This window comes from Oryx dammah, unplaced genomic scaffold, assembly GCF_014754425.2.
Source record: "Oryx dammah isolate SB20612 unplaced genomic scaffold, SCBI_Odam_1.1 HiC_scaffold_2, whole genome shotgun sequence".
NCBI lineage: Eukaryota > Metazoa > Chordata > Mammalia > Artiodactyla > Bovidae > Oryx > Oryx dammah.
This window is the reverse complement of record NW_024070186.1, coordinates 48,431,283-48,457,362: the sequence shown is the minus strand read 5'-3', so window position 1 is coordinate 48,457,362 and position 26,080 is coordinate 48,431,283. Positions and strand designations below refer to the sequence as shown.

Genomic DNA, 26,080 nt, shown 5'->3' with positions numbered 1-26,080 from the left:
GCAATTCCTATGGACAATGTAGCCCACCAGGCTCCTCTGTCCATGGGATTATCCAGGTAAGAATACTGGAGTAGATTACCATTTCCTTCTCAAGGTATTCTTTCTGACCCAGGGATTGAACCTGTGTCTCCTGCACTGCAGGCAGATTCTTAACTATCTGACCACCAGGTAAGCTAAAGAGTATTTCAGTTTGTCAGAAAATTTTCATATCCATATTTTATTTAATGCAAAAGACATAAATGTTACTTAAGGTCCTACTCTGGAGGAAAAAACTACTCTCATAATCTTTCAATGACAGTAACTAGGCAAATTTTCCGTATTCCAACTCAGACTTTCTTTTTATAGAAATAATTTTCCCCATAAATAAGAGTTAAAATCAGTGTTTTAATGTTTTTTTAAGTCAAAAGTTAAAGACATCAAGTATTTCTTTTGCAGCACTTTTATTTGTGTAGATATACAATTATCATAATTTATAGTTACATAACTTTTAGTAATTAACTGGACTATAGGAAAAATCATACAGAAAGTTTGTACCACAAAATCATGTCCCTAAGGGATTAGGGTTCTCAGTAAAAGAGAAATATAGAAGCTCAAAAGGGTCAGCAATCTCTCATAACTAAAGAGAGAACAGAATCTGTTATATGTGGAAATGAAACTTCATAAAAGTATCTTTCAAATATCCCCTATTACAAAAGGGAATGCCTATTAAAATGCCATTATTTATTCTATATAAAACATCCTTTCAATCACTTCAAAAGCATTTTTAAGGTTAAAAAAAAAAGGGCCAAATCCTTAAGATAGATTTTGTGAAAATTATGTCAATACAATATCCAAAGATTTCCATTATTTACTGTCCTTACTCAAAATCACCTGCATGTACCAGATGCAATTTTGTAAACTTCACCACTGATAAATCTATTCCAAAGCAGAATTTTTCAGCAATACAGAAGACACAGTCCTCACAGTTATGCTTTTGAATAGGTATATTAAAAATATAAATATAAAATCTCTCCAAACTATTATTTTTCCTAATGACTAAACTCTAAATTAAAAAAAAAAAATGGAGGTTTTCAAACCAATGATGTGTGCAGCCCATTCTCATGACACAGTCATTTAAACTTCTCATCTGTAAAACACAATATAATACATTATCAAAAAAGGGAAGGAGAAAAACCCACAAAACCCTATCATTACAAAATGAAAACCATAACCACTATAAAAAACATGCAGTGTCAGGTATTAAGTTACACATTTTGCTAATCTTTTCACTCCTTTTGACCATAAAAGTAACACAGGATCAATGTAGAAAATTCAGAAAATACACAAAAGCCAAGAAAAAAAATAAACTCTTCTAACCCTACCATTCAAATAGAATTGGTAATATTTGGGGATTTTTCTTTCAGCCTTTTTTCCATTATATACAAGTAATGGATTTAAGAAATACATATGCCTGCATACTTTTTCTTGAATAAAGTTAGGATATATTTGCATTTTCATCTTTTGTGTACTTAACATATGGCAATGTTGAGTATCTCTGACTTTAAAAATCCTTCTAAAATATGATTTTAACAACAACAACTATTTACAGAAGTAGAATTACTATGTTAAAAGGGAATCTGAGGGAGTTCCCTGGCAGTCCACTGGTTAAGACTCCACAATTTCACTGTTGAGGACCTAGGTTCAATCCCTGGTTGGGGAACTAAGATCCCATAAGCGTCAAGGTGTGGCCAGAAAAAAAAGGAATTGGAGACAACCAAGAATCAATCTCCAGAAAACACAGCCTTGTTCTATCCTATTTCAGCCTACTCAAAATTCATAAAACTTACATGGTATATATTTACCAGTAAATTTTTTAAATCATAAAAAATTCAATATCTAAAAAACTAGAAATAACAAGAAAAAGAATCATCAGGAGAAAGTATTTGCAAATGATGTGACTGGTAAGGGATTAGTCTCCAAAGTTTACAAACAGCTTATGATGCTTAACAGCATCAAAACAACCCAATCAAAAAATAGGCAGGAGACCTAAATAGACAGTTCTCCAAAGAAGACATACAGATGGCCATTAGCTACATGAAAAGATATTCAACATTGATAATTATCAATATCGATAATTATGAGAGAAATGCAAATCAAAACTACAATGAGACATCATCTCACACCCACCAGAATGGCTATCATCAAAAAATCCACAAACAATAAATACTGGGGAGGGTGTGGAGAGAAGGGAACCCTCCTATACTGTTGGTGGGAATGTAAATTGGTATAGCCACTGTGGAGATCAATATGCAGATACCTTTTAAAAAAACTAAAAACAGAGCTACCATATGACCCTGCCCACTCCTGGGCATATATCCAGAGAAAAACATGATCCAAAAGGATACATGCACCCCAATGATCACTGCAGCATTGCTTACAGTAGCCAAGACATGGAAGCAACCTAAATGTCCATTGACAGAGGAATGGATAAAGCAGATGTGGTACATATATACAATGGAATAATACTCAGTCATCAAAAGGAATGAAATAATGCCATTTTCAGCAACAAGGATGGAACTAGAGTGTGTCATGCTGAGCGAAGTAGGTCAGACAGAGAAAGAGAAGCACTGTATGACATCCCTGATATGTGGAATCTAAAAAGAAATTATGCAAATGAACTTACAGGACACAGAGAAACTCACAGACATAGAAAACAAACATAGCTGCTGGGGTGGGTAGGGACAGTTAGGGAGTTTGGGATGAACGGGTACACACGGCTGTGTTTAAGATGGATAACCAACAAGGAACTACTGCATAGCACATCAAACTCTGCTCAGTGTTATGTGGCAGCCTGGATGAGAGGGGGGTTTAAAAGAGAAGGGATGCTTGTATATTTATGGCTGGGTCCCTTCACTGTTCACCTGAAACTATCATAACATTGTTAACTGGCTATATGCCAGTATAAAATAAAAAGTTTTAAAAAAATAGAATTACTACTATGGTTCAGCATACACTCATGGAAAAAATTGATTTAACTTAAGTTCCACACTATTTAATCTGTTCCAAGTAAGAGAATACAGAATAGCATGTTAGTACCAGGAGGAAATAAAAGATTATCTTAACTAGTTAATGTCAACTAGCTTATCTCAACTAGATAATAAAAGATTATCTCAACCATCACAAAGAGTCAGACAGGACTGAACAACTGAACAACAACAATTAGTTAAGAAAAAGAAAATACGAGAAAGAATGAAAGGATAAGCCTAGCACAGAAGTGAGGACAAAGCCCTTTCCCCCAATAAATTACAAATACTGCAGGGCTCTCTCTCTCTCCTCTCAGAAGGAAAGTTAAAGCCCAATTTGCTTTTTATTCCCTTCATTTTAACCTTTGATATCCACCCTTTAAAAATTTTCTAGTATAAACAAGAATTATGTTACAGTAGTCCTAAAGATAATTATTAGCTCTCAAAACTCAAGAGACTAATTTCTTAAGTCTAAACCCAATCTTAAAATAAACTACTAATGCTTCAAGATTTTCAAAATAAAGACTTTTCTCTTTCAATACTTACTCTTCATGAGAAAGTTTCATTTCTTCCCTTTTTTTTGCAGAATAATTTAGGTTCCCACCTAAAATACATACAAGTGTGGAATTTTTTCAATATAACTATCAGAAGTAAAATTCAAACATTCACATGCCAATGTGCACGTGCACACATACATCTTAAAGTAACAAAAAAACCTATGGAAGGTGACAAATAGTTTATCTCCTGAAAACTTCCCAAGGGGGAAAAAGTGTTTTTTAAGAACCCTTATATGATACAAATAATCACTCCTTAATGTTAGCATTTTTTAAGAAATTTGGACTTATGTATTGCTCAAGGTTTTGGGACACTGTACTATTAATAAGTAGTGAAAATTAAGAGACATTAAAAGACATGACCTAAAATTATTTAAACATCATATATACTCATCTTTTTAAATACATGACAACCCTTAGGGGGCAAGCCAGTTTAGAAAAAATAATAAAGGTAATATAAAAATTTTATTAAGGACAAAAAATACAAAAACAAATATAAGCAAATGAAAAAAATCTGTAACTTCTCATTCACATGAAAGTATTATCAAACACTTTCAACCTTAAAATGCGAACTTCAGCCATAAATGTGTTTACTTCTCATTTTTTAAAAATATAAGACACAGCCTAAAACAGTCCTCACAATTATACTTTAAAGTAAGTATATAGGAAGGATTTCAGGTTACTTTTTTTTAAAGTCATACTTCCTTATGATAATATAAAAATAACATCTAACACAAAACTTAAACTGAACTGACCAGCAAGAACAGAACAATTTTAATAAATAAATGTAAGGTCCAGAATATATAATTATATGCTATGAAGGAAAATGTGTTTCAATACTACAAACAGAATGTTATTACATAAACTAAAGCACTGGCCCTACAGGGGCATGGAGACAATCAAAGGGCCCCAAACAATTGTCCACTGTGGTTGATATTTGGCAGAAAACAATAAAATTTTGTAAAGCAATTATCCTTCGATTAAAAAATAAATTAAGAAAATACCTCAACTTCTCTTACCTTGGGCACGATTCACCATGTAGAGTAAGACGACAGATAAAAGTGACACTGGAAGTGAAAAAAACATAGTGTCCTGAAAACCATGTACTTTTTCCCCAGTGGTTCCTATGTGATCATAATTGCAACCCCATGGACTGTCTGTAGCCCGCCTGGCTCATCTGCTCATGGGATTTCCCAGGCAAGAATGCTGGAGTGGGTTGCCATTTCCTTCTCCATGAGATCTTCCCAACTCAGGGATCTGGAAGATGGGTGGATTCTTTACCATCTGAGCCACCAAAACAGGGAAATCCATTAATTCATATACAGCCCACTATTTAAGAAGAAATAATATATTTTTAAAATGTGATGTGCTAATTTCTGCTAATTTTGAGATAATAAAATGCATTCAGGCTAGTCATAGCAATCATCTGCAAATACCACACTTTAAGTAGTCTTTATTCCTGTAAATGAAGTCAGATAAAATTATCACTGGAGTATACCATTTTAAATACAACTTACTGAAGTATAAAAGACATCTTGGTATGTTATGTGACATTTTCTTCAGATGAACACAATTTATGTGTAAGGTGAACACATTAGTGGAAAAATACTGATTTATGTTTGCAGTTTTCAGCAGTTTCCTAATGCTTCCTATTTTTAACCAATGAATCATTAAATAAATGATTTATTGGTAAAATTAAATAACAAGACTAACAATAAAAGTAATTCAAAACAGACTAATGAATAAACCATGAGTGCTCAGCCCTAAGCCACACTAATGTCCACACCTTCACACTAGGGACATACTCAGGACCCTTCAAATAGTTCTACTCTAAAGGGGAAAGTGTTTTTTTTTTTTTTAAAAAAAAACATTTTAAGTCTTTATGAAACAGACAAGATGAGTATAGGATCTGGGTGACTTTTTCTGTGTAACTTTTTCACTGAGCATGTTTTTAATGTTCATTCACGCTGTAACATATATCTGTACTACATTCTTCTTTACACTGTAATTAAAAATATATAACATAACATTTACCAGTAAAAAAACAAATATTTAGAACAGAATAGAAAGTAGATTCTGTTACTACCTTTATGGATAGGAATCTTCTGAAAAGTGCCAATGAATCTTCACAGAACTAAAAAGTCACTAGTTGGAGTAGGAAGTTGCTGTATAACACAGGGAACTCAGTCTCGTGCTCTGTGGGTTTTGGGGGAAGGAGGTTCAAGAGGGAGGGGACATATGTATACTTATGGGTGATTCACACAGCTATACGGCAGAAACCAACAAAACATTGTAAACAATTATCTCCAATTAAAAATAATTTTAAAAACTGAGAGATCAAAAAAAATTAATAATACCAAAAAAAAATCACTAGCTGGGAAACAGAGGCACAGGCTAAGAATTAGGCAAATCTGAGTGCAACACTTTAGGGATTTGGGTTTTAAAAGCAAGGAAAAAAAAATAACAAAAACCTAGAAGTATAAGTGACAACGTGTGCATGCTAAGTCACTTCAGTCACGTCTGCTTCTGCAACTGCATGGACTGTAGCCCGCCAGGGCCCCTTCAGGTTCTTCTGTCCATGGGATTCTCCAGGCAAGAATACTGGAGCAGGCTGCCATCTCCTTCTCCAACAAACAAGGACATTCTGCCACATATTAGAAGAGACTAAATGTTGCCAGGTGGCGCACTTACAGGAAACACAGGCAATGAAGAAAACTTCTAAAAACAAGTATCCCCGAGTATCCAAGATCATTCCAGCAATGATGGAAATGACTGCCAACCCAAGATTCTGAATGGACTGCATGCTACAATTTAAGAAATCAAAAAATATATATATCAATTCTAAAGTCATCATACACAAAAAGCAAGTCTCTATAAATAACCCTATCTATAAACCACATATTAATGCTAAGAGATGTTTTCAACCAGGAATGATCTGATTAGATTTTTTTTTTTCTCCCCATGACTGTTTCCACTACTTAACTTTAGGCTCACAGGTAAGGGAATCTGCCTCAGCAAGGGCAGGATGAACGTGACACTCTCCTGCTTTAGGAGACAAAAGGCTAAGCGAATGCCAACCACAGATGTGGTTCCCCTCTTTGGCCTTTTCCACCAGAGACGACAGGAATGCAGCGTCTCACTGAGAAGTCTACAGATAAACAGGCAGCAGAATGGTCAGCAAGCAATGCCCTTTTACGGGATGGCTTATCGCTAATTCTCCTATTAGGGGCTTGGTGCATTTTTTGCCACACTAATAACACAAATAGATTAACAAACTTTTCTGGTTATTTCGAGGTTCAGAGCTGTCCCAAAAGCCTGAAGATGACTAGATTCAAGAGGTGTGGATTTTAAATCGATACAGCAGGGAGAGACATTATATGATCCATGTGCAAACACTTACAAGCCATATGCAGTTCCCAGTTGATGTTCAGGAACTACAAACGCCACCATTGGCCACAAGGCACAGGCAAGTAATGAGTAGGAGAGTCCCAGGAGACACTACGGAAAGCAACACAGAAAAGAATAAACAACTCTTCTATTTACCAAAAGGTGATTTTTCCTTTGATGCAGATTAGCAACAGTGACATAATAACTAACACATGCATATCCACACAAATTGCATTATAAAATAATTAGGCTAAAAATTCACATTCAATACAGAAAGGTCCTGACCACTCTCTAACAGTAATTCCTCCAGTGACAAAATACACCAAGTAAGAAAATAAAGCTAATTTACAAAAAGTCATTACCAATGTCTCAGGAAAGCTAATTTTCCAGTATTCATTAGGAATTACAAATTAAGCAATCATGGTAACATTATGCCAGTAGTCTATCATCTTACCTCTGGGTCATCACCACCCATCTAGAGAGCCAAGCAAAGAACCAGTAACAACCACTGCTCGTTCAACAGCACCTACTGCTAACTTTTTCTCCAATTAAAGAAGAGACTTTATGATTTAAGTTAAAATAAGATCACTCATCATTTATCCCTATCAAATTGGCAACAATTAAAACAATGCCAGTGTCCAGCATAGCAAGGACACTATTAATTAAAAAAAACAAACACATTCATATATTATTGGTAAAGTTCTAAATGGGTAGAAAGTTATTACAGGAGAGGTTTCACAGCATCCACCAAGATGTTCAATGTGCAAAACCTCTGCTCTAGCATTTCTATTTCTAGGAATCCATCCCACAGATTTCTCACCAAGGGAACAAATATATATATTCACAATATTCTTTTATTAACAGTTAAGAAATATAGCACTTCAGCCTGTGGTCTTAAAAAATGACCTTTTTGATGAATAATAACAAAAACTTGATGAATTCATCATTACTCTTTGTCCTACTTAGAGTCAGAGACCAAAAAATGTAAAATCATAGATACTGGGCTAAATGATGGAATGACTTCTCTTAATGAAAAATAAATGGAACTAACAGGCATTTTGGCTTTTATACGATTTTTCTATTTCAAATTCTCCATTAATATTGAGAGTATTATACAGCCAAATGAAATCAAAAAGACTTTATGTATTAATGACTATTATTTATATACTTTAAAAATAGTTATCCTGTGGAAACTGAAATCAGCTCATTGTTTTCCCCACTATCATGAGCACTGCGATCAGAAGAGCCGAGCACGGCTTCTGCTACATGCTGTCCAGTCCTCCCTGAGCCCCTGAGGGTCAGCAGCCATATTACCATAGCAATCCAGGGGTTCCACAGTGTGAAGGCCAGCATGATGTGGGAAGCAAGTGTGGTCACCACTGCACACAAAACCCAGATGAGGTTCTTTCCTGTTTTATCCACCAGAAGCCCAAATATTGGGGACATGGGAGCTGAAATTACATACACGATACTGCCCAGAAAATACAAAAGATATTTAATAAAAGATATCACAGCAAAAAAAAAAATCCAAAAGTCCTTAATTCTAAAATTCCTAGCTCATTTAACATTCTTCTAAAATGGTCATCAGTAAACAGAAATATAAAGATATAAAAGTGATCCAAGACTTCGCTGGTTTTCCATTAATGTAAAGATGGCCATTTTCAGGATCAAGACCCAAGACAGACTTGGTTTCACACTATAGACGTTATTTCACATAAGTCTTTTCTGGCTCTAACACAGGGTTATAATTAAAGACCCACAGTAAGCACACAGTAAGCATTTCCAGAATTAATGGAATACCTGTTAATAGCACTGGCTGCCTGGGAAGAAAATCCAAATTTCTCTGTAAAGAAAACTCTAAAATAGAGAGAGAGGGGGAAAAAAAAATAAACCCTTTAGAGAGAATTATTCTGTTTTTGTAAAAATAAAAGCAAAATAATACTGAATAAAATAGTCAATTTCCCCTTCTTTCTAAACTGTTTTCCCATCTTATTTGATATTCATCTTCGAGCAACTGGCTAAAGCTTTAGTATTTATGTATGTACTTCACCAACTAAATAAAATACACTGATGCCTAATTTTTCCTCTTTTACTTATACAGAAAATAATACACACAAATTTTCAGAAACCCAAAGGTATTACTATATGAAACCAAGATGGCTTCTTTTCCTTAAAAGTAACACTGGATGTGTCCTTTGCTAAATAATGTGTAAGGTTCCTCTCTCAAACTGTAAAATGAAAGACTGAATTTAAGGATTATGATTACAAAGATGTTTCCCACAAACACACACTCACATACTGCTCTGTTTAAGTGACAGTGAAAATCGCTCAGTCGTGTCTGACTCTCTGCAACCCCATGGACTATACAGTTCATGGAATTCTCCAGGCCAGAATACTGGAATGGGCAGCCTTTCCCTTCTCCAGGGGATCTTCCCAACCCAGGGACTGAACCCAGGTCTCCCGCATTGCAGGCAGATTCTTTACCAGGTGAGCCACAAAGGAAGCCCACTCTGTTTAAGTAGGTGGCTACAAAAACATAGAGGAGGTAGGAGATAAAGCAAAGAATCTGATTTAAACCCTGAATTTGAATCCGGTAGAACTGCAGTTCTAACAAATGGAGATGTGCCTTGTCACTATGAGCTAATGCACTGTCTCCATTCTCAGTAAGAGACTTCTAGCAAAAGAATAAAGAGGAAACAAAGAATACAAATCCAAAATCAAGCATTAAAATAAATCAGTATCATGAATCAAAAACTGTACTTAGGTATTTCCTCAAAAACCTGATACAAGTATTAAACCAATACTAAACCTTAAGCTTCAGCTTCCTGGGTGGCTCAGTAGAAAAGAATCTGCCTGCCAATGCCGGAGATGCAAGAGAAGTGGGTTTTATCCCTAGGTTAGGACGATCCCCTGGAGGAGGGCATGGCAACCCACTGCAGTATTCTTGCCTGGATAATCCCACAGACAGAGGAGCTTGGCGGACTACAGTCCACAGAGTCGAAAAAGAGTCGGACACAACTGAGTGACTGAGCAAACAAACCTCAAGCTAAGAAAAACAGGTGCATCCCAGGATGTACAACGATTTCTATGAACATACTGACAACCAGAGAAGCAAAATTTACAGCTTAAAAATTTACACTTATATGATTAAATTCTCATTATAATTTAGGCAACAAAAATGGAAGGCTAGAAATTACTTACTTTCCAAGTCCAATGAAAGGGAAGATGGCGACATAATAGCAGACACAGATGATAAATATAAGCCACAGGGGTAAGGAGAAGTCCTTCACGTCAGTTAACTTGATCACCTCACCTGAGAGGAGAAAAGAAAGATGCTGTCAGTGCAATTCGCATTTCTAAGTCAAGATTCTTTTTCTTTTATCACCTGATTAACTTTTGCAGTTCAGTTAAAAAAAAAAAAAAACTTTTCTCAGTAAATTACTAGAACACAGCTTGGGGATAATTTTAAAAGACAATAGAAAAATATAAAATCTAAGATTAGTTTCTACCTTCTTCCTCTCCTCCAGGAACACTTATCACTTTGCAAATATACGAAGTACAATCAAGAAGGTAATTCTGCCAAAACCACTTACAGGGAAAAAAAAATGTATCTAAAACTTTAGACAAGTGGAAATAGATTTGGAAATAAAAGATTTAAACTGAATATACATCAATATAAAATTTTCAAAAATTTTAAATGGAAGAAAAAGACTTAATAAGCATGTATTAATAAGCTTTGCTGGGTTTACAACATTACTATTAAGAACTTACCTCACTGTAAATTATCTCAAAAAATCCATAATTCCCAAAAGCTTAAGTTTTCTTGCATGAAGACTAACCTGTTTTTCCCTGTTCTTTATGAAGGATTCGTTCCGCTCTCTGATCCAAGTAAGCAAGGGCCAAGGCACAGACAAGTGAAAGAATGCATGTTATACCCCCTATTAAAAAAAGAGAGAGAGTTTAGAGAACCAAACTGAAGGTTCCTCAAAGGCAGCACATTATATTAACAGCAGAAAACTTAGCCACGGAAAGGGATGGCATCTGGACGCATATATGAAAAAATTATCATTACTAAATCAGGACAGAAGGAAAAGAAGTGAATATGGGAAGCACTCAACACATAACAGTTGCTATTACTATACATTAATTATTTCCCAGTAGAAGGTTGGAGATCAGAAGGAAAAGGCTCGAACTAGTCTAGTCTCATAATCAGAATACAGATTAAAGAAAGCTGATGACCAGCTATTAGTCCGAATTTCTTAATTCAGTCTAAGCACCCATTATTGATGGAAGCAGGGGAAGAGGACAGAATTCCAAAAGCAAAGTCTGATCCTATGATCAGCTCATGTTCCTTTTGACCCCTTCCCAAGTCTAACCCCCACCCCCACCCCGTGGTGGCCCCAAGGGCACCAGCTCAAGTTACTTCTGACCCCTTTCCAAGTCTAACCCTTGCCCCCACCTCGTGGTGGCCCCAAGGGCATCAGTCCTCCCACAGCACAGCCCACTCACTCTCTCCTCTGTGCAGTCAGCATTACTCACCGATGCTGACTCATATCATTAAAGTGAATCAGGATAGAGAGTGAAGAAAGTTTACGCTTCTCAAGATTTTAATAAACAGAAGTTTAGTAAAGCTAATGAATCTTTAGTTGGCTGATGCAATACAACATAATATGAAAGACTGCAGAGTCAGGAGACATGGGTTCTGCTTCTAGCACTAACAAGCTGATTGATCTTGGGCAAGGAATTTAACCTCTCTGAGCTTCAATTTTCCCATCTTTAAAATAAGAAGCTTTGACTTGATGGCACAGATCCTTCCTGGCTCTAAAATTCTTTAAAATTTATTCTCAAATTCTCCATTGTGGAGGGAACTAGAAGGAATACTGAAGAGCATTTGCGAGTAAGAAAAAGCTTTTGAGAGACAAAGGATTTGAGAGGGAAGGGAAGGGAGGAGAGGCCTCTAGAAACAAGCTGCCTGTCTAGCATTACCTCTCACTACCCCCCAGTTCAATTCCTGGGTTGAGAAGATCCCCTGGAGAAGGGATAGGCTAATCACTCCAGTATTCTTGGGCTTCCCTGGTGTCTCAGATCGTAAAGAATCTGCCTGCAATGAGGGAGACCTGGGTTTGATCCCTGGGTCAGGAAGATCCCCTGGAGGAGGATATAGCAACCCATTCCAGTATTCTTGCCTGGAGAATCTCCATGGACAGAGGAGCCTGGCGGGGGCTACAGTCCATGCGGTTGCAAAGAGTCGGACATGACTGAGCAACTAAGCACAGCAGAGTCCTCCCTTTACCAGCCTGTACTAAGGAATTATAAGGAATAAAAGATGGTACAGAGTCTGCAGCTCGCCACCCACAAGTCTCCCTAGGGCTCTGCAAGCAGTTCTCCACATCCCATGGGGCTCGGTTAGACAAATTTACCACACAGAGAAGCACAGCTGGTGAGTCCAGAGAGCTTCAGCCGCTTCTTACTGACCCAGCTGGCAACCAGCACAACCCAGCCTTAGCCAACAGAACTTGGAGCCAGAAGTGATCTATATGGCTTAGTCAAACAGCCACGCTTTCACAGAAAACTAAGACATGGAGGTTAACTTCCTTGTCAAAGATAAGTCAGGACCAGAATCCAGACCTGGGCTCCCAACCTGGTAGGTTTCTAATCACATCCTATCACCTCTGACATCTACAAAATCTAAGTTCCATAAGCAAACTGAATTTGATCACAGGGAACAATTCTCCCTTTTGCTACAGACTATTAATGAACACCTTACAGGGAGGTATAAACTCCCTGACTGCTTTCAGAATTCTCACATATACTCTCATTTGCTCATCACAACCCTGAAGCACACATGGGACAAGAACCTCATTTTAAGAAAGTGGAAATAAAAACACAAATGGGATGAATGATGTTCCTATGTTCACTGTGTCTAATTAGGTCCAAGAACTAGTGAATTGTGCAGGCACAACTATAACCAAGGGGTCTAACCCGGGTTCCCCTCTCTGTCACGCCACTTTGTGTAACAAGCTTTCAAAAGAAACAAAACGTGGGACTTCAGCTTTCACTAACCGATCATAAGTGTGACCCCAAGGGTTGTGTGACCAGCAGAACCCAATGAAGCTTCAACCTTAGAATACAGCCATCCCATAAGGTTCATGTTTACTGTGCTTCCCTGGAAGAGAAAGAAAAAAAAATCATAATTTTCATTTGTATCTGTCCTGCTTGAAAAAAAGAAAAGATGTGAGTAGCTTAGAGAAATAGGTATAATAGGGATCATTAAACAACAGATAATTTTAAAAAAACACTACAAGGAAAAGTAACAGCTAAGATTACTACACAAAAATAGCAATTTATAGAAAATGCTAGTATTCAAAACAGCACGGTACATCTAGAACTTCCTAGTAGCCCAAACAAAAATAAAACACAAGTTACAAAATTTACAGGGTACCCAAGACAATAATAAACTCTGGCTCAGAAAAAGCACAGCTTTTCCTGATAGTGACATCTGGGGGGAAAATTCATCCTGATTGTCCTTGGCACGGCGTGCTCAGTCGCGTCTGACTCTCTGTGGCCCTATGGACTGTACCCTGCCAGGCTCCTCTGTCCATGGGATTTCCCAGGCAAGGTTACTGGAGTGGGTTGCCATTTCCTTTTCCAGGGGATCTTCTCAACCCAGGGATTGAACCCGAGTCTCCTACAAGTCTCTTGCATTGCAGACTGATTCTTTACCACTGAGCTACCTGAGAAGCCCATATCAAATAGCAATACATATTTCCTTAAAAAATAAGGAACAAATAAAGCATGGAAGGAGAACAGAAAGGGGTGGACACCTTGCTGAGAATGTGACTGTGGATTAAGAACTTAAAGGAAGCTGTCAGACCGCCCCAGGGAAAAGCACAGCATTCCAGATCGGAGAATAGCCAGTGACCTGGCCCCGAGAGGGAGGCCACCTGGCGTGCTCAAGGCAAAGAGCACAGAGTCTAGAGCAGTGTCTGCAAAGGAGAGACAGGAAGAGATGAGGTCCTCAGGGAGGAACTGGGGGGAAGGCAGGCTACTGGTAACAAAAGAACTTCTGGCTTTTAGTGTATGAGATGGGAAGCCACTGGGATTCTAAGTAGAGAATTAGTACAATCCCTTACATTTTAACAGACTCAGTCTGGCTGCTATACTCAAAACACCCTACAAGTGAGGATGACACAGAAGCCAGGACACTGCCTGGGGGGTGCTGCCGTAATGAAGAAGAGAGATGATGGTCTCAGGCTGGGGAGACTGGCAGAGGACACAATGAGAAGCAATCAGATTACAGAAACATTCTGATGGTAAAGCTGACAAGATTTGCTGCTGGAAAATATGTGGAGAGTTGAGCAAGTGGTAAGGAGCGGTTCACAGTGACATTAAAGTTTTTGCCTGAGAAACTGGAAGATAAGAGCTGCTCACAAATGAAGATGAGAAACCTTTAGCATGAGCTGGTTTGGGTGATGGTAGGTGGAATAGCAAGAACTGGGCTTTGGCTGTGTTGAGTCTGATACGCCTACAAGACATCAACATGGAAATGTCAGCGAGAAAGCTACACATAAGGGATGGAATTCAAAGGAAAGGCCTGGACAAAACAACTTCAGGAGCAAAGATATGCTATTTAAAACTTCAAAACCAGATACGATTACCAAGGAAGTTAAGTGTCAAAAGAAATGAGAAGGTGTCCAATGACCCAGCCCACATTACAGGTTGAGAAGACTGAGATGGACGCAGCAAAAGCCGTACAGGATCAAGAAGAAAACAATGAGACTGTAGGGTCCTTGAAGCCAAGAGAAGAAATCAAGGAAGTGTTCTAAACACTACTGCTAAGGTCAGACACTGGAGATTGAGAAACGAATGGGTCCTCAACCAGATTCTCACAGCAAATCGCACAAATGGCTACTGCTCACAAAACGGTAGCCAGTGGCACTGCTCAGATGAGCATGAAGGTATAAATGAAGACCTACCGGAAACTTTCCTCAATATCATCAAAAACACAAGCCTCTCAAAGACATGTTGTCTTAATAACCCTTTAAATCCAAAATGCCTAACGTGACCTGGCTTAGCAAGTACTCAATAAATATTTCTCAAAATAAGGAAATTTTAAAAGTAACAAAGAAGAACCAAAAGGCCGCTGGACTTCCAACCCCCAGGTAAGGCATGAAAATAATAGAAGTGAGAAGTCCACTGCCTGAAGGGTAATGGTAACAGCCTAAGTGTCTAAAATTAGACAAACTCCCAACTCAGCCAACAAAAAAATCATGACGAGGTAAAGCTAGAACCTCCACGATCCTTCAGAGCAGGTGCAGGGACATGAGGAACACAAAAAAAGACTGAACCTCCATCTATCCCAGCAGCTCTGTGATGGACTCCTCTGGTCTCACGCGTCTCACAAGGACCCTAAATACACCATCCAGACCAGAGCCGAGGCACCCTCGCTATTGCAGAGGTGGCTGCCTGAGCTCTGTTTCATTCCACCTCCAGCTCAGGTCCCTTACCATCCAATAAGCCCTGCATCACAGAAGCCCCTGAAACACCTTTTGAGAAACTTAGGGCTCCTCAGGACGAAGGTGAATGGATTATTAACTAGTTTGTGACCACAAAGAAAAGAACCTGAAGATCACTAGTAATCACAATGACATCACTGAGAATGAGTCTTGCTCAACTGCTCCTATTTCCTTCTTTTAGGAGTTACTAGATGATGAGATCCACCAACTGCTATAGACATGTCTTGATTTGCACAAGATACATTATGAAGCACCCAGAACGTCTCTGTGGATAAAATTTAGAAAACGTGGAAAACCACACTAGTTATCAAAGGTAAAAAATTAAAATAATACTTGAGTGTTTCCTATCCAATTGACAAAATGACTTTTTAAAAATAATAGCATGCACTATCAAAGCTACAGTAAGAAGGATCCTCTCATATCCCAAAGACAGAGATAGAAACATCTCTGAAAAGATAAGGTGGAAATATGTCTCAATAGTGCCAAGAAACCCAAACAAACCCTCTGACTCAGTAATAATTCCATTCCAAGCAATCTAGCCTCAGGAAACAATCAGAGATACAGACAAGTTTTGGAGTGTTGCTGCACAACAGCTCTATTTATAATATTGTAAAACTAGAAAAAGCCTATGTGTACAAAAATTAGAAATGTTTTATATATATATGACACACATATGTGTAATATATCTCATAAGATGAAGCATTACATTAAAAATATTTCATTTGTACTGCATTTTTTTGTACTGGATTTCTTCTCTAAGACTATGTTCCAAAGATTTTCACGCCATTTACAGTCTTTAAAATCTTGACTTTTAATGGCAAGAATCTTTTTAAAAACCTCTATTCATAGGAGTTCATGAGAAAAAAAAACCTAACAGGGTTTGGGATGGCCAAAGCACCTTCCAGGTTGAGTTTATAACAACTTGCCAAAGCCTCTGACTGTGTGGATCACAACAAACTGTGGAAAATTCTGAAAGAGATGGGAATACCAGAACACCTGACCTGCCTCTTGAGAAACCTATATGCAGGTCAGGAAGCAACAATCAGAACTGGACATGGAACAGACTGGTTCCAAATAGGAAAAGGAGTACGTCAAGGCTGTATATTGTCACCCTGCTTATTTAACTTATATGCAGAATACATCATGAGAAACGCTGGGCTGGAAGAAGCACAAGTTGGAATCAACATTGCCAGGATAAATATCAATAACCTCAGATATGCAGATGACACCACCCTTACGGCAGAAAGTGAAGAGGAACTAAAAAGCCTCTTGATGAAAGTGAAAGTGGAGAGTGAAAAAGTTGGCTTAAAGCTCAACATTTAGAAAATGAGGATCATGGCATCCGGTCCCATCACTTCATGGGAAATAGATGGGGAAACAATGGAAACAGTGTCAGACTTAATTTTGGGGGTTCCAAAATCACTGCAGATGGTGACTGCAGCCATGAAATTAAAAGACGCTTACTCCTTGGAAGGAAAGTTATGACCAACCTAGATTGCATGTTCAAAAGCAGAGACATTACTTTGCCGACTAAGGTCCATCTAGTCAAGGCTATGGTTTTTCCTGTGGTCATGTATGGATGTGAGAGTTGGACTGTGAAGAAAGCTGAGCGCTGAAGAATTGATGCTTTTGAACTGTGGTGTTGGAGAAGACTCTTGAGAGTCCCTTGGACTGCAAGGAGATCCAACCAGTCCATTCTAAAGGAGATCGGTCCTGGGTGTTCTTTGGAAGGAATGATGCTAAAGCTGAAACTCCAGTACTTTGGCCACCTCATGCAAAGAGTTGACTCATTGGAAAAGACTCTGATGCTGGGAGGGATTGGGGGCAGGAGGAAAAGGGGACAACAGAGGATGAGATGGCTAGATGGCATCACCGACTCAATGGACGTGAGTTTGAGTGAACTTCAGGAGTTGGTGATGGACAGGGAGGCCTGGTGTGCTGCGATTCATGGGGTCACAGAGAGTGGGACATGACTGAACGTCTGAACTGAACTGAATGTTGCTCCCCTGGGTACCCTCTACCAAACCACCTATCATGAAACACCGTGATCATTTCCAGGTTCCAAATGCTGGAAGGAGCATGACCAACCACAGTGAAGTCCAGAGAGGCAGGAGCACCACAGTCAGGGAACTGAAACCCAGGCCACACGGTTTAGACAAGCATAGGAAATGAGTATGTCTGACCAAGACCTTCAGATCTGTCTTTGTAAGAAAAATGCTAGTGCCTGACAGAAAATAAACATTCACTGGAAGGCAAAAGTCCAACAACCAGTAAAAGCTACTTGTGCAGGCAGATCTCATCTCTATGGGAGACTGAGCTTCACTAAGTTAATTGTAGTTGGAACTTCCCTGGTAGTCCAGTGGCTAAGATGCCATGCTCCCAATGCAGGGGACCGAGGTTCAATCCCCGGCTGGGGAACTAAGATACACATGCTGCAACTTAGAGTTCACGTGATGCAAGTAAAGAACCCATATGCCACAACTAAGACCCAGGGCAGCCAAATAAACAAATAATAATAATGTGTTTGGATGCTTTTTATAAAGTGACACGACTTTGAGAATTTGTTTAAAAAACAAAAAGTTAACAGTAGTAGATGAGTGAGAGCTTCTTATCACTAGAAATGTGCAAGCAGAGCCGGGATGACCACACATAAAGACTTTCACTGCAGTAATGCCGAAAATGGGTAAAGAAGTTAGAGAATAAAACCTCTGTGATCCGTCTGTCCCAATGCTCAGAATCTCTGAACTAATGAATGCTCAATTAGCATTTGAAACTGCTTCCTCTTAGGTGAAATAAGATTAGAAATGCCTTCACTAAAGGTAAATGCTACATTATGGTCTAGAAAAATATATAAAAAATCAGCACAACTTATACACAATTATATTTCATCCTGTAATCTTTAAGACACGGTTACAAGAGTCAATCTTTTGCTTCCTATCTGGCTTTGTTATCTGTCGTACTTACAATTCTTGCCATGCTAAGCTGGAGTCCAAACACCAAGTTTAACTCTTTGCCTTTAAACCAGCTCACAGCGTATGTATTCTGGGCAACTGCTAAGGACTCCCCACCAATCCTAAAACAAGGAAAGAAAAGTCACAGCTTTTAAAAGAAATACCACAGTTAGCAATGCAGCAGGTGTAAAATTCTGACACTCCTCCTGTCAAGAGGTAGTGTCTACGCCCCTCCTCTGAATCTAGATGGACCTGTGATTGCTCCAATGAGTAGAAGGTGGTGGAGGTGGGGCTGGGATAGAAAAGGGGGTATCTGCCTTTCCACGCAAACGTTCACACTCAGAACCCTGAGCCACTGTGTAAGAAGGCCAACCACCCTGAGTCCACCACACTATGAGAAAGCCAAGCCACACAGAGAGGCCACGTGTAGGCGCTCTAGTCAGCAGCGCCAGTCCTCAAGTCACCCCAGTCCAGGCTCCAGATGTCAGGTGCAGACACACTGTCCACACTGTACCCAGTCCAAATTCCTGACCCACGACGTCCACGATGTAAGGGTGGTTTTGTAACCGACCAGAATCTATGAGGCCTTCCTGGGACAGGCCTTTGCCCGTATCCTCTGCTGCAGCTCCTCTCTGAAGTACACGTGTTTGGTACGAATTTCCTGAGTTGTGTTGCAGATGTGAAAACTGGCCCCACCAAAAGGAAGACCTACTTGATGACCATGAGCACACAGCCCAGGCCTCCGGGAGCCTAAGGGCTGATACAGCTAACTCCTGTGACACCACCCTACTCCTCCCATCATCACCACCCATCATCAGCCGATAACAGAATTGTGCATGAGCTGATCAGGTACCCTGAGACATCCTCATTTCGTCTTTTAAAATGCTTTGCTAAAACCCTTCCAGGAGCATGAAGCTTTTTAGGGCATGAGCCACCTCGTCTCCTTGCGTAGCTCTGCAATATACCTTTCTCTGCTCTAAACACCTACATTTCACTGTACCTCACTATGCATCAGGCACACAAACCTGCGTTTAAGTTTTATACTGCTAAGTAGAGGTAATTTAATATACTGCAATGACAACCCTGCCTGGCAGTAAAAGGAGTTCAAGCTACCACATCATCATCTACGCTGTAAAATGTTCATCTGGGAAGAGTGGTCAATACTTTGTGAACACACACAGATTCACACTTTTTAGGCCAGTATCTTCCATATTTGACATTCTCCTACTTTCCAGATTTTAATTTTCCTTCTGCAGGTTCTAAATATTGACCTTCAGGTAAGAGATTCCTCTTCTCTGCATCCAAACACTGAGTCTTCCTCACCACTGTCCTCATCTAAAGATATTTCCCCTATTCTATGAATCCAAATCCTATATGGATGGCCATTTCTGATCACACATCTATCTCTGAGTCCCTTCCACATTTTAATAAACCATTTTTCCCTTCTCCCTCACTTAGAGCACTTTTGGGGATATGTCACCTATGGCTACATGTCCCTGGTACCTGTAAAAAGCATAAGTTAGGTTGTCTGCATCCCTCCGGGCAGGAAACCCAAGGCTGAATTGAGAATGAGCTTACAGAACAGACACTGAAATTCATTGACAGCTATTGGTCTTTTAGTAATCTGCTCATTAAAGTCTTTTCAACATGATTCAAAAGGACCTACACATTACCCAATAAGAAACAGCAAAATGTCAGTTAATCACCAAGCTAGAAATTGACGGTCTGTATTTCTCTACATGAGGTTTAAATCACAGTCTTCAATACAACAGAAAAGCAAAACACCTAAGAAAAACATCATCTCTGGGAAACTATTTAATATTCAAACCCTATACAGAGTTAACTATTACCACTCAAAACTGTTGCTTACTGTAAAGGAAAATTAAGATGACAATTGAGCAGCTGTGTGTGTGTGTGTGTGTGTGTGTGTGTGTATAAGCACACAGAGAGAGAGAGAGAGAGAGAGAGAAAGAGAGGTCGATTTCAAGGATTTGAAGTAATTCTCCAGAAAATACAATAATATATTCTGGCAAATCTTTAATAAATTGATACATGAACAGTAATGTGTGCATGTGTTCAGTCACTCAGTCGTGTCCAATGCTTTGCTCCATGGACTATAGCCCACTAGGCTCCTCTGCCCATGCACTTTTCCAGGCAAGAATACTGTAGTGGGTTGCCATTTCCACCTCCAGAGGATCATCCCCACCCAGGGACCAAACCCGTATCTCCTGCAATTCTCCTACACTGCAGGTGGATTTTTTACCACTGAGCCACATGGGAAGCCCCCAAAACAGTCATTTGTTAAGACAAATGAAATTATGCATAACTTACCCAAACACAAACCTTCCCAATTCCATCAGCCAAAAAGCGTTAAATATTCCACCCAGGGCAAAAACAACCTATAACATGGAATATAACGTAGGATCAATGAAAAAGAAAATTCTAGGAATCCAAAGTAAGTAACATATGATGAAACACAACTTCTACAATGATTTTAGTGTTTCTTCTTAGTAAATCTGTGAAATTTAAGTATCAATGTTCATTTGTCTCAAGGCTTAAAATGGACTGTGCATTATGTCACATGGGCATTTGTGAACTCTGCGTACTTAAGTTAGGCTTTCACCAAACATATCCATGCTGGTGAAGTAGACAAGAATTCAAGAGACAGCGTTCACAGTGAATCAGTGAACAATTTGTCTTACCTGCCCAATGCAAACAAAGCAACTAAAAATGATGGTGCCCCATCTGTTAGAAAAAGAGAGAGAGAGTGAATTAAGAGTTTATCACCAAATCCTTCAGTAATAATTCACTTTGGATTTCTTGAGACTCCTCTGCATTCCCTCCAAAGGAAGAAAAATGAGGTTCTGGTTGGCCTCTGAAATCAGCAGCTTTCCAAGGCTGAATGCTAATCCATAGAGGTCTCTAATCCCAAAGGGATTCCAGAGGCTTTGGTAAGGCCATGTTTAAGCCATTATCATCTCTTAAACAAAACTTGTTAAATAAATAATCTTCAAGAAGTTCCCAGGGTTCCCATTTAAAAATGGACATTCTTCACAAATTTTTTACTGAGTTTAGGGTTGATTCCAAGGAATTCTATACTAAATAATTTTAAGTGGTTTTAATTCTGTATGCTGCTGCTGCTGCCAAGTTGCTTCAGTCATGTCCAACTCTGTGCAACCTGATAGACGGCAGCCCACCAGGCTCCGTCATCCATGGGATTTTCCAGGCAAGGGTACTAGAGTGGGTTGCCATTGCCTTCTCCATGAATTCTGTATAACTAAAAGCTATTTTTAAAAGGAAAAACAGGGACCATGAGAAATGATATAGATCTATAAATCTGCTTACTCTAACATTCCATACTCTGAATAGCTCATTAATGTTTCCCCAGAGTAATAAAATACCAGTATTAGGAGAGTCATTGAAGATTATATGAATAAACCATCTTTCTGAAATCCAAGTCCCTCCAAAAATCCTTGTGAAATGGTCATACCACAGTCTACTGAAAGTTCTCCCAAAGTAACTCATGGCCTCTCCTGTTATCCTGATTAAGCAAAATCTTCATCACACATAAATGGCATCTGTTTCCTTCAAGTTCAAGCAAATTCTACCCCTTTAGACCAAGCAAATTAAAGTCCTCCTTTATACACTCATCAAAGTGTTTAAAAGTTAGTCCCCAAGCTTAAACACTTCTTTTTCACCACACACAGCTGGAAAGCCCATCGTCATTTTGCCCTCTGCCTTCTGAAAATATTCCAGACTACATCCCTCCTAAAGTCTCCACAAACAGCACACAATCATCAGGATGAAACTGACAAAGCTAATCATGTGATGCCTTCCTCAGCATCTAACTGTGGTCACAAAAAGTTTAATGCCTAAAGAAAGGCAGAAGAGAAAATCTCACTGGGGCTGGGAGAGGTAAACAGTAAATACATGCCAAATACTGTGTATCCATCTCCCTCAATCCTTATAACCACCTTGCAAGGCAGGAAATACTATCCATATTTTACCAATGAGGAAACAGGCTCAGGAATCTAGGAACAGCTCAGAAGAACTAAGAAGCTGAGCAAGTGGCAGCAACAGAAATCAGAGCCTGGCTTGCTGATTCCAAGTGAGGGCATAATTTACCTTTAGATAACTGAGTTACATACGCCATGAGCAGCATTTAACTGAAATACCAACCAAGTTTCAAAAACCAAAATTACACACACACACAAACAAATGCAGATTAACACACTCAATATACAAGTTTATTCAGTTCTTTTACAAATACTTAATCTAGTTTTGTGTTTTCTTAATAATCATATTTACCCCTAAGTGAGATTTTCCCCAAGCTTACCGTATTCCAAATACTCGGTCTATCAAAAAGCCACCAAAGAAACACAAAACTACATTGGGCCAAGAATACCAGGCATACAGCAGCATGAATTTCGTGGTATTCACCTGCATATCCTATATGGAAAGAAAACAAAACGATTTTTTTCAAAGCAGTTAAGTGTAGCAACTAACAATCAAAACATTCTTTCTGGTAGTGGAGGCATTTCTTAATCATTCACTGTTACTAACAGCTTTGGCCTCTACCTCCAGAAAAACGGTCACCCCTGGGAACTTCTTGAGTCTGCAGTCATTTCAGAGGCTTCGTGGGGTTCAGCATCCATCAGCTCTTGCACTATGGGGATCACTTCTGCCTACATCTGCTTGTATCTTCTACATTTCTATTCCCTCTGTACTACCTGCTGTGGGGCTTCACCCACATGAAAAAGAACAATCTTTAGCATATCCTTTCCCCCTACCTCACTAATTCTTGGTCTTTCTCACTCATTCTAGAATGTGAAGGGCCAATCTGTGTTGTTTCTCCCTATCCAAAGGTAAAAAAAAGAAACTTACAAAGGAAAAAAAAATCTAAATACATAGGAAACTGTAAATATCAAAAATACTGACACGGACAATCCTCTGGAATCAGTATCCACATTTTAAAAATGAAATAACAATAACATATTTAAGAAAGCAAAATGCTCTCCTACCAAATCATCTGTCATTCTGATGATTACACTGTGGGAGAGAGAAATGCCAACAAAAATTTGCAATACTTTTTGGGCTGCACTGTGGAAATAGTAGTTATTTATCGAAGGCATGAAACAATATCAACTCATAAGTGCCATAAGTGAATTCTTTGTGGCCACTCATTCCAAGTCAAGAATACTCCTTGCCTACACAGATTTGGTGACAAGAGATGTTCAAATGGATTCATTAGACAATGTTTCGGACCATGCAATCTGAGAGTTGATGCTTCAGCAGTATATCTGCTCCAGAGACAACAAAAGAAACAAAGGTGAAAAGTCAACTTACCCGTTTAACTTGAATCTGAAGGGCAGCAGGATTATCATAGCAAAAGTAGCTGCCTAGAAAAAGGAAAAGCAAATTTCTTTTTAGTAATACTTTCCATATAAAAGTTTCAAGTTGCAGTTACTTCTCCAATGGTGATTTTAAATGTTTATACTAGGGACTCAAAGAAACTGGAAACTTTTTTTGGACTGCTTCCTTGTCCACTAAGTTGCAGCCAAATAACCCAGAGAAAACATACCAAGTTATTTACAAATAATTAGCCTCCATACACAGCAAATACTGGGAACCTGGATTAAGAAGTTAATCAACAACTGTTTTTCCACCTTGAAAGTGAAAGTCGCTTAGCTGTGTCTGACTCTTTGCCACCCCTCTTGGAGTTCTCCAGGCCAGAATGCTGGAGTGGGTTGCCATTCCCTTCCACAGGGGATCTTCCCAACCCAGGGATCAAACCCAGGTCTCCCACACTGCAGGCAGATTCTTTACCAGATGAGCCACCAGGGAAGCCATTTTCCACCTTACTTTCATCCTGTTTCCTATGTCTATTGTTTTATTAGCATCTTCATGAAACAGCTATATTTTCCTTAAAGCTACCAACACACACACACACACACACACACACACACACACACACACAAATGTCAAAACTTCCTCAGTAGTTTCCTAGTAATGTTACCTAAAGCCACCACTTGAGCGCACAGGAATGGAGTTTACTCTGACTAGATCTGTTTTAAAAATAAGAATTTTAATTCCACAAACAGTATAACCAAGATCAAATAACTCAGCAAATACACAGCCAGGAATGAAGAAAAATAAAATAGAGTTCTAAAAGGTTAAAACATAGCAACATCTTCTGGAGGGTCAGAAAGAAAGAAGTAGAGAGAGGTCAGACTTCTTACAGTAATAAAATCAACAGAGTTTTGATAAGCCATGAGATAATGCTGCCTCTGTTTCTCCACTAACTCTGTCTAGAAGTATACATGAGAAACCACCAGTTCAAAAGAAATAAAATTGTCATTAGAAAAGTTATGACTCTGGCTTCTGAAACCCATTGAAGGTAAACATAAAAATCACTAAATTGTTAAAGTAGGGGCAATTTTAAGTGTTTTGTGTTGTTCTTGATTTTTTGTTCCTAAACTCAGAACTTTATGAATCCTGTTTTAATGGCATATCAATGTCAAAGGAATCATATCTTATCAAAGGAATATCAATGTCAGGCTTCAAAGTTAATGAATGGGCACCATCTTTCCACAAAGTGAGAAGCAGCGGAAATAAAAAGAGATGCAAAGAAACTAAAGCCCAAAGCAGCCTCCGTGCCTACTTATATATTCCAGCAGTAGCATAAAGGTATCCACCATAAACCTGTTGATTACACCAAATCCAGCAAGGCGACGAAAAACACATTAGTACTTTCACACCAAGCTGATACTGACACAGAATGTTACTGGAAAAATTAGTTGCTGGGACATAATAAGCAGATATTTAAAAAATTATCTCCAGAAACTGCTTTCACAGTCACCAAATTTCGTAACTGAAACCAAACAGCACAAGTCCAGTCCAGTAGGATTGCTTCAGATTGGCAGAAGGGAGGAGTACGAGAATACATCTACCCCCTGAAGCAATCAACAAGACATACTCATATCTTTTACCAAAGAGGAAGAGAAACATAAACGACTGCCAACGAATTCTTCAATCAAAAAATTTAAAGTATTCTTTAAATACTTTAAAGTATTTTTGGAGGCTTCTTTGGGGGAGGGGATTACATCTTTCTGAATTCCCTCTAAACAAAATGTCACGAGAGGAACCTTGACATCTAAGGATTCTCTCGTATCTATAGCCCCAGAAGGCAAATTGCTAGCTTTTGGAACTTCTTGCGCGAGCAAATGAGTGGGACAAAAGTCGCTCGGCTCAGTCCCCTGACCCTCCACCTTCGGGACACTGAATAGCCAGCTACAGAATGGGGTCGCGAAGGTGGGGAAAACAGGGCGGGAGGACCTAGGAGTTCAACGCAACTCCGAGACAGTCTGGAATTCCTTGATTACCAGTCCCACCCCACCAGGCCGGCCGGCTCACCAAAGCCAAGGAAGCACATGAGCAATAGAACCACAAGCCGGTGCGCTAGGCGACTGGGGTCGCACAGGGCCTGCAGCGCCCCGGAGGCAGCGGGGGGAGGCCGGGTTTCTCTGCTGGCCTCGTCCGAGCCGCCTGGCAGCAGCGCCCTCGCTTCCTCTTCCTCGTCCTCCATCGAGCCCGCGGGAGACCGAGAGATGACAGCGAGTGCAACTCCAGGAGGAAGCCGCTGCCGGAGCCCAGAGCAAACTGTGCTCACA

The 26,080-nt window shown here is 39.2% G+C and overlaps 1 protein-coding gene across 4 annotated transcripts; it reads right to left on the bottom strand.

Annotated features, from left to right (window-relative positions):
* Positions 1–423: 423 nt before the first annotated feature.
* On the bottom strand, positions 424–26,080 carry MFSD1 (major facilitator superfamily domain containing 1). 4 transcript variants are annotated; one of them, XM_040247700.1, is made up of 16 exons: positions 25,824–26,080; positions 23,757–23,809; positions 22,747–22,859; positions 21,113–21,155; positions 20,742–20,809; positions 18,424–18,532; positions 13,007–13,109; positions 10,783–10,881; positions 10,145–10,256; positions 8,744–8,800; positions 8,258–8,414; positions 6,957–7,054; positions 6,248–6,360; positions 4,576–4,623; positions 3,549–3,606; positions 424–1,126 (listed from the first exon to the last, which is right to left on the bottom strand). In XM_040247700.1, exons 1-16 carry the CDS (start codon positions 25,993–25,995, stop codon positions 1,123–1,125), a joined length of 1,407 nt encoding a protein of 468 aa, XP_040103634.1. In that variant the 5' UTR covers positions 25,996–26,080; the 3' UTR covers positions 424–1,122. The 4 variants fall into 4 exon arrangements, with proteins under 4 accessions (XP_040103634.1, XP_040103642.1, XP_040103651.1 ...); XM_040247708.1 differs by lacking the exon at positions 424–1,126 and having other exon boundaries at positions 3,545–3,606; positions 25,824–26,073; XM_040247717.1 differs by lacking the exons at positions 424–1,126; positions 22,747–22,859 and having other exon boundaries at positions 3,545–3,606; positions 25,824–26,075.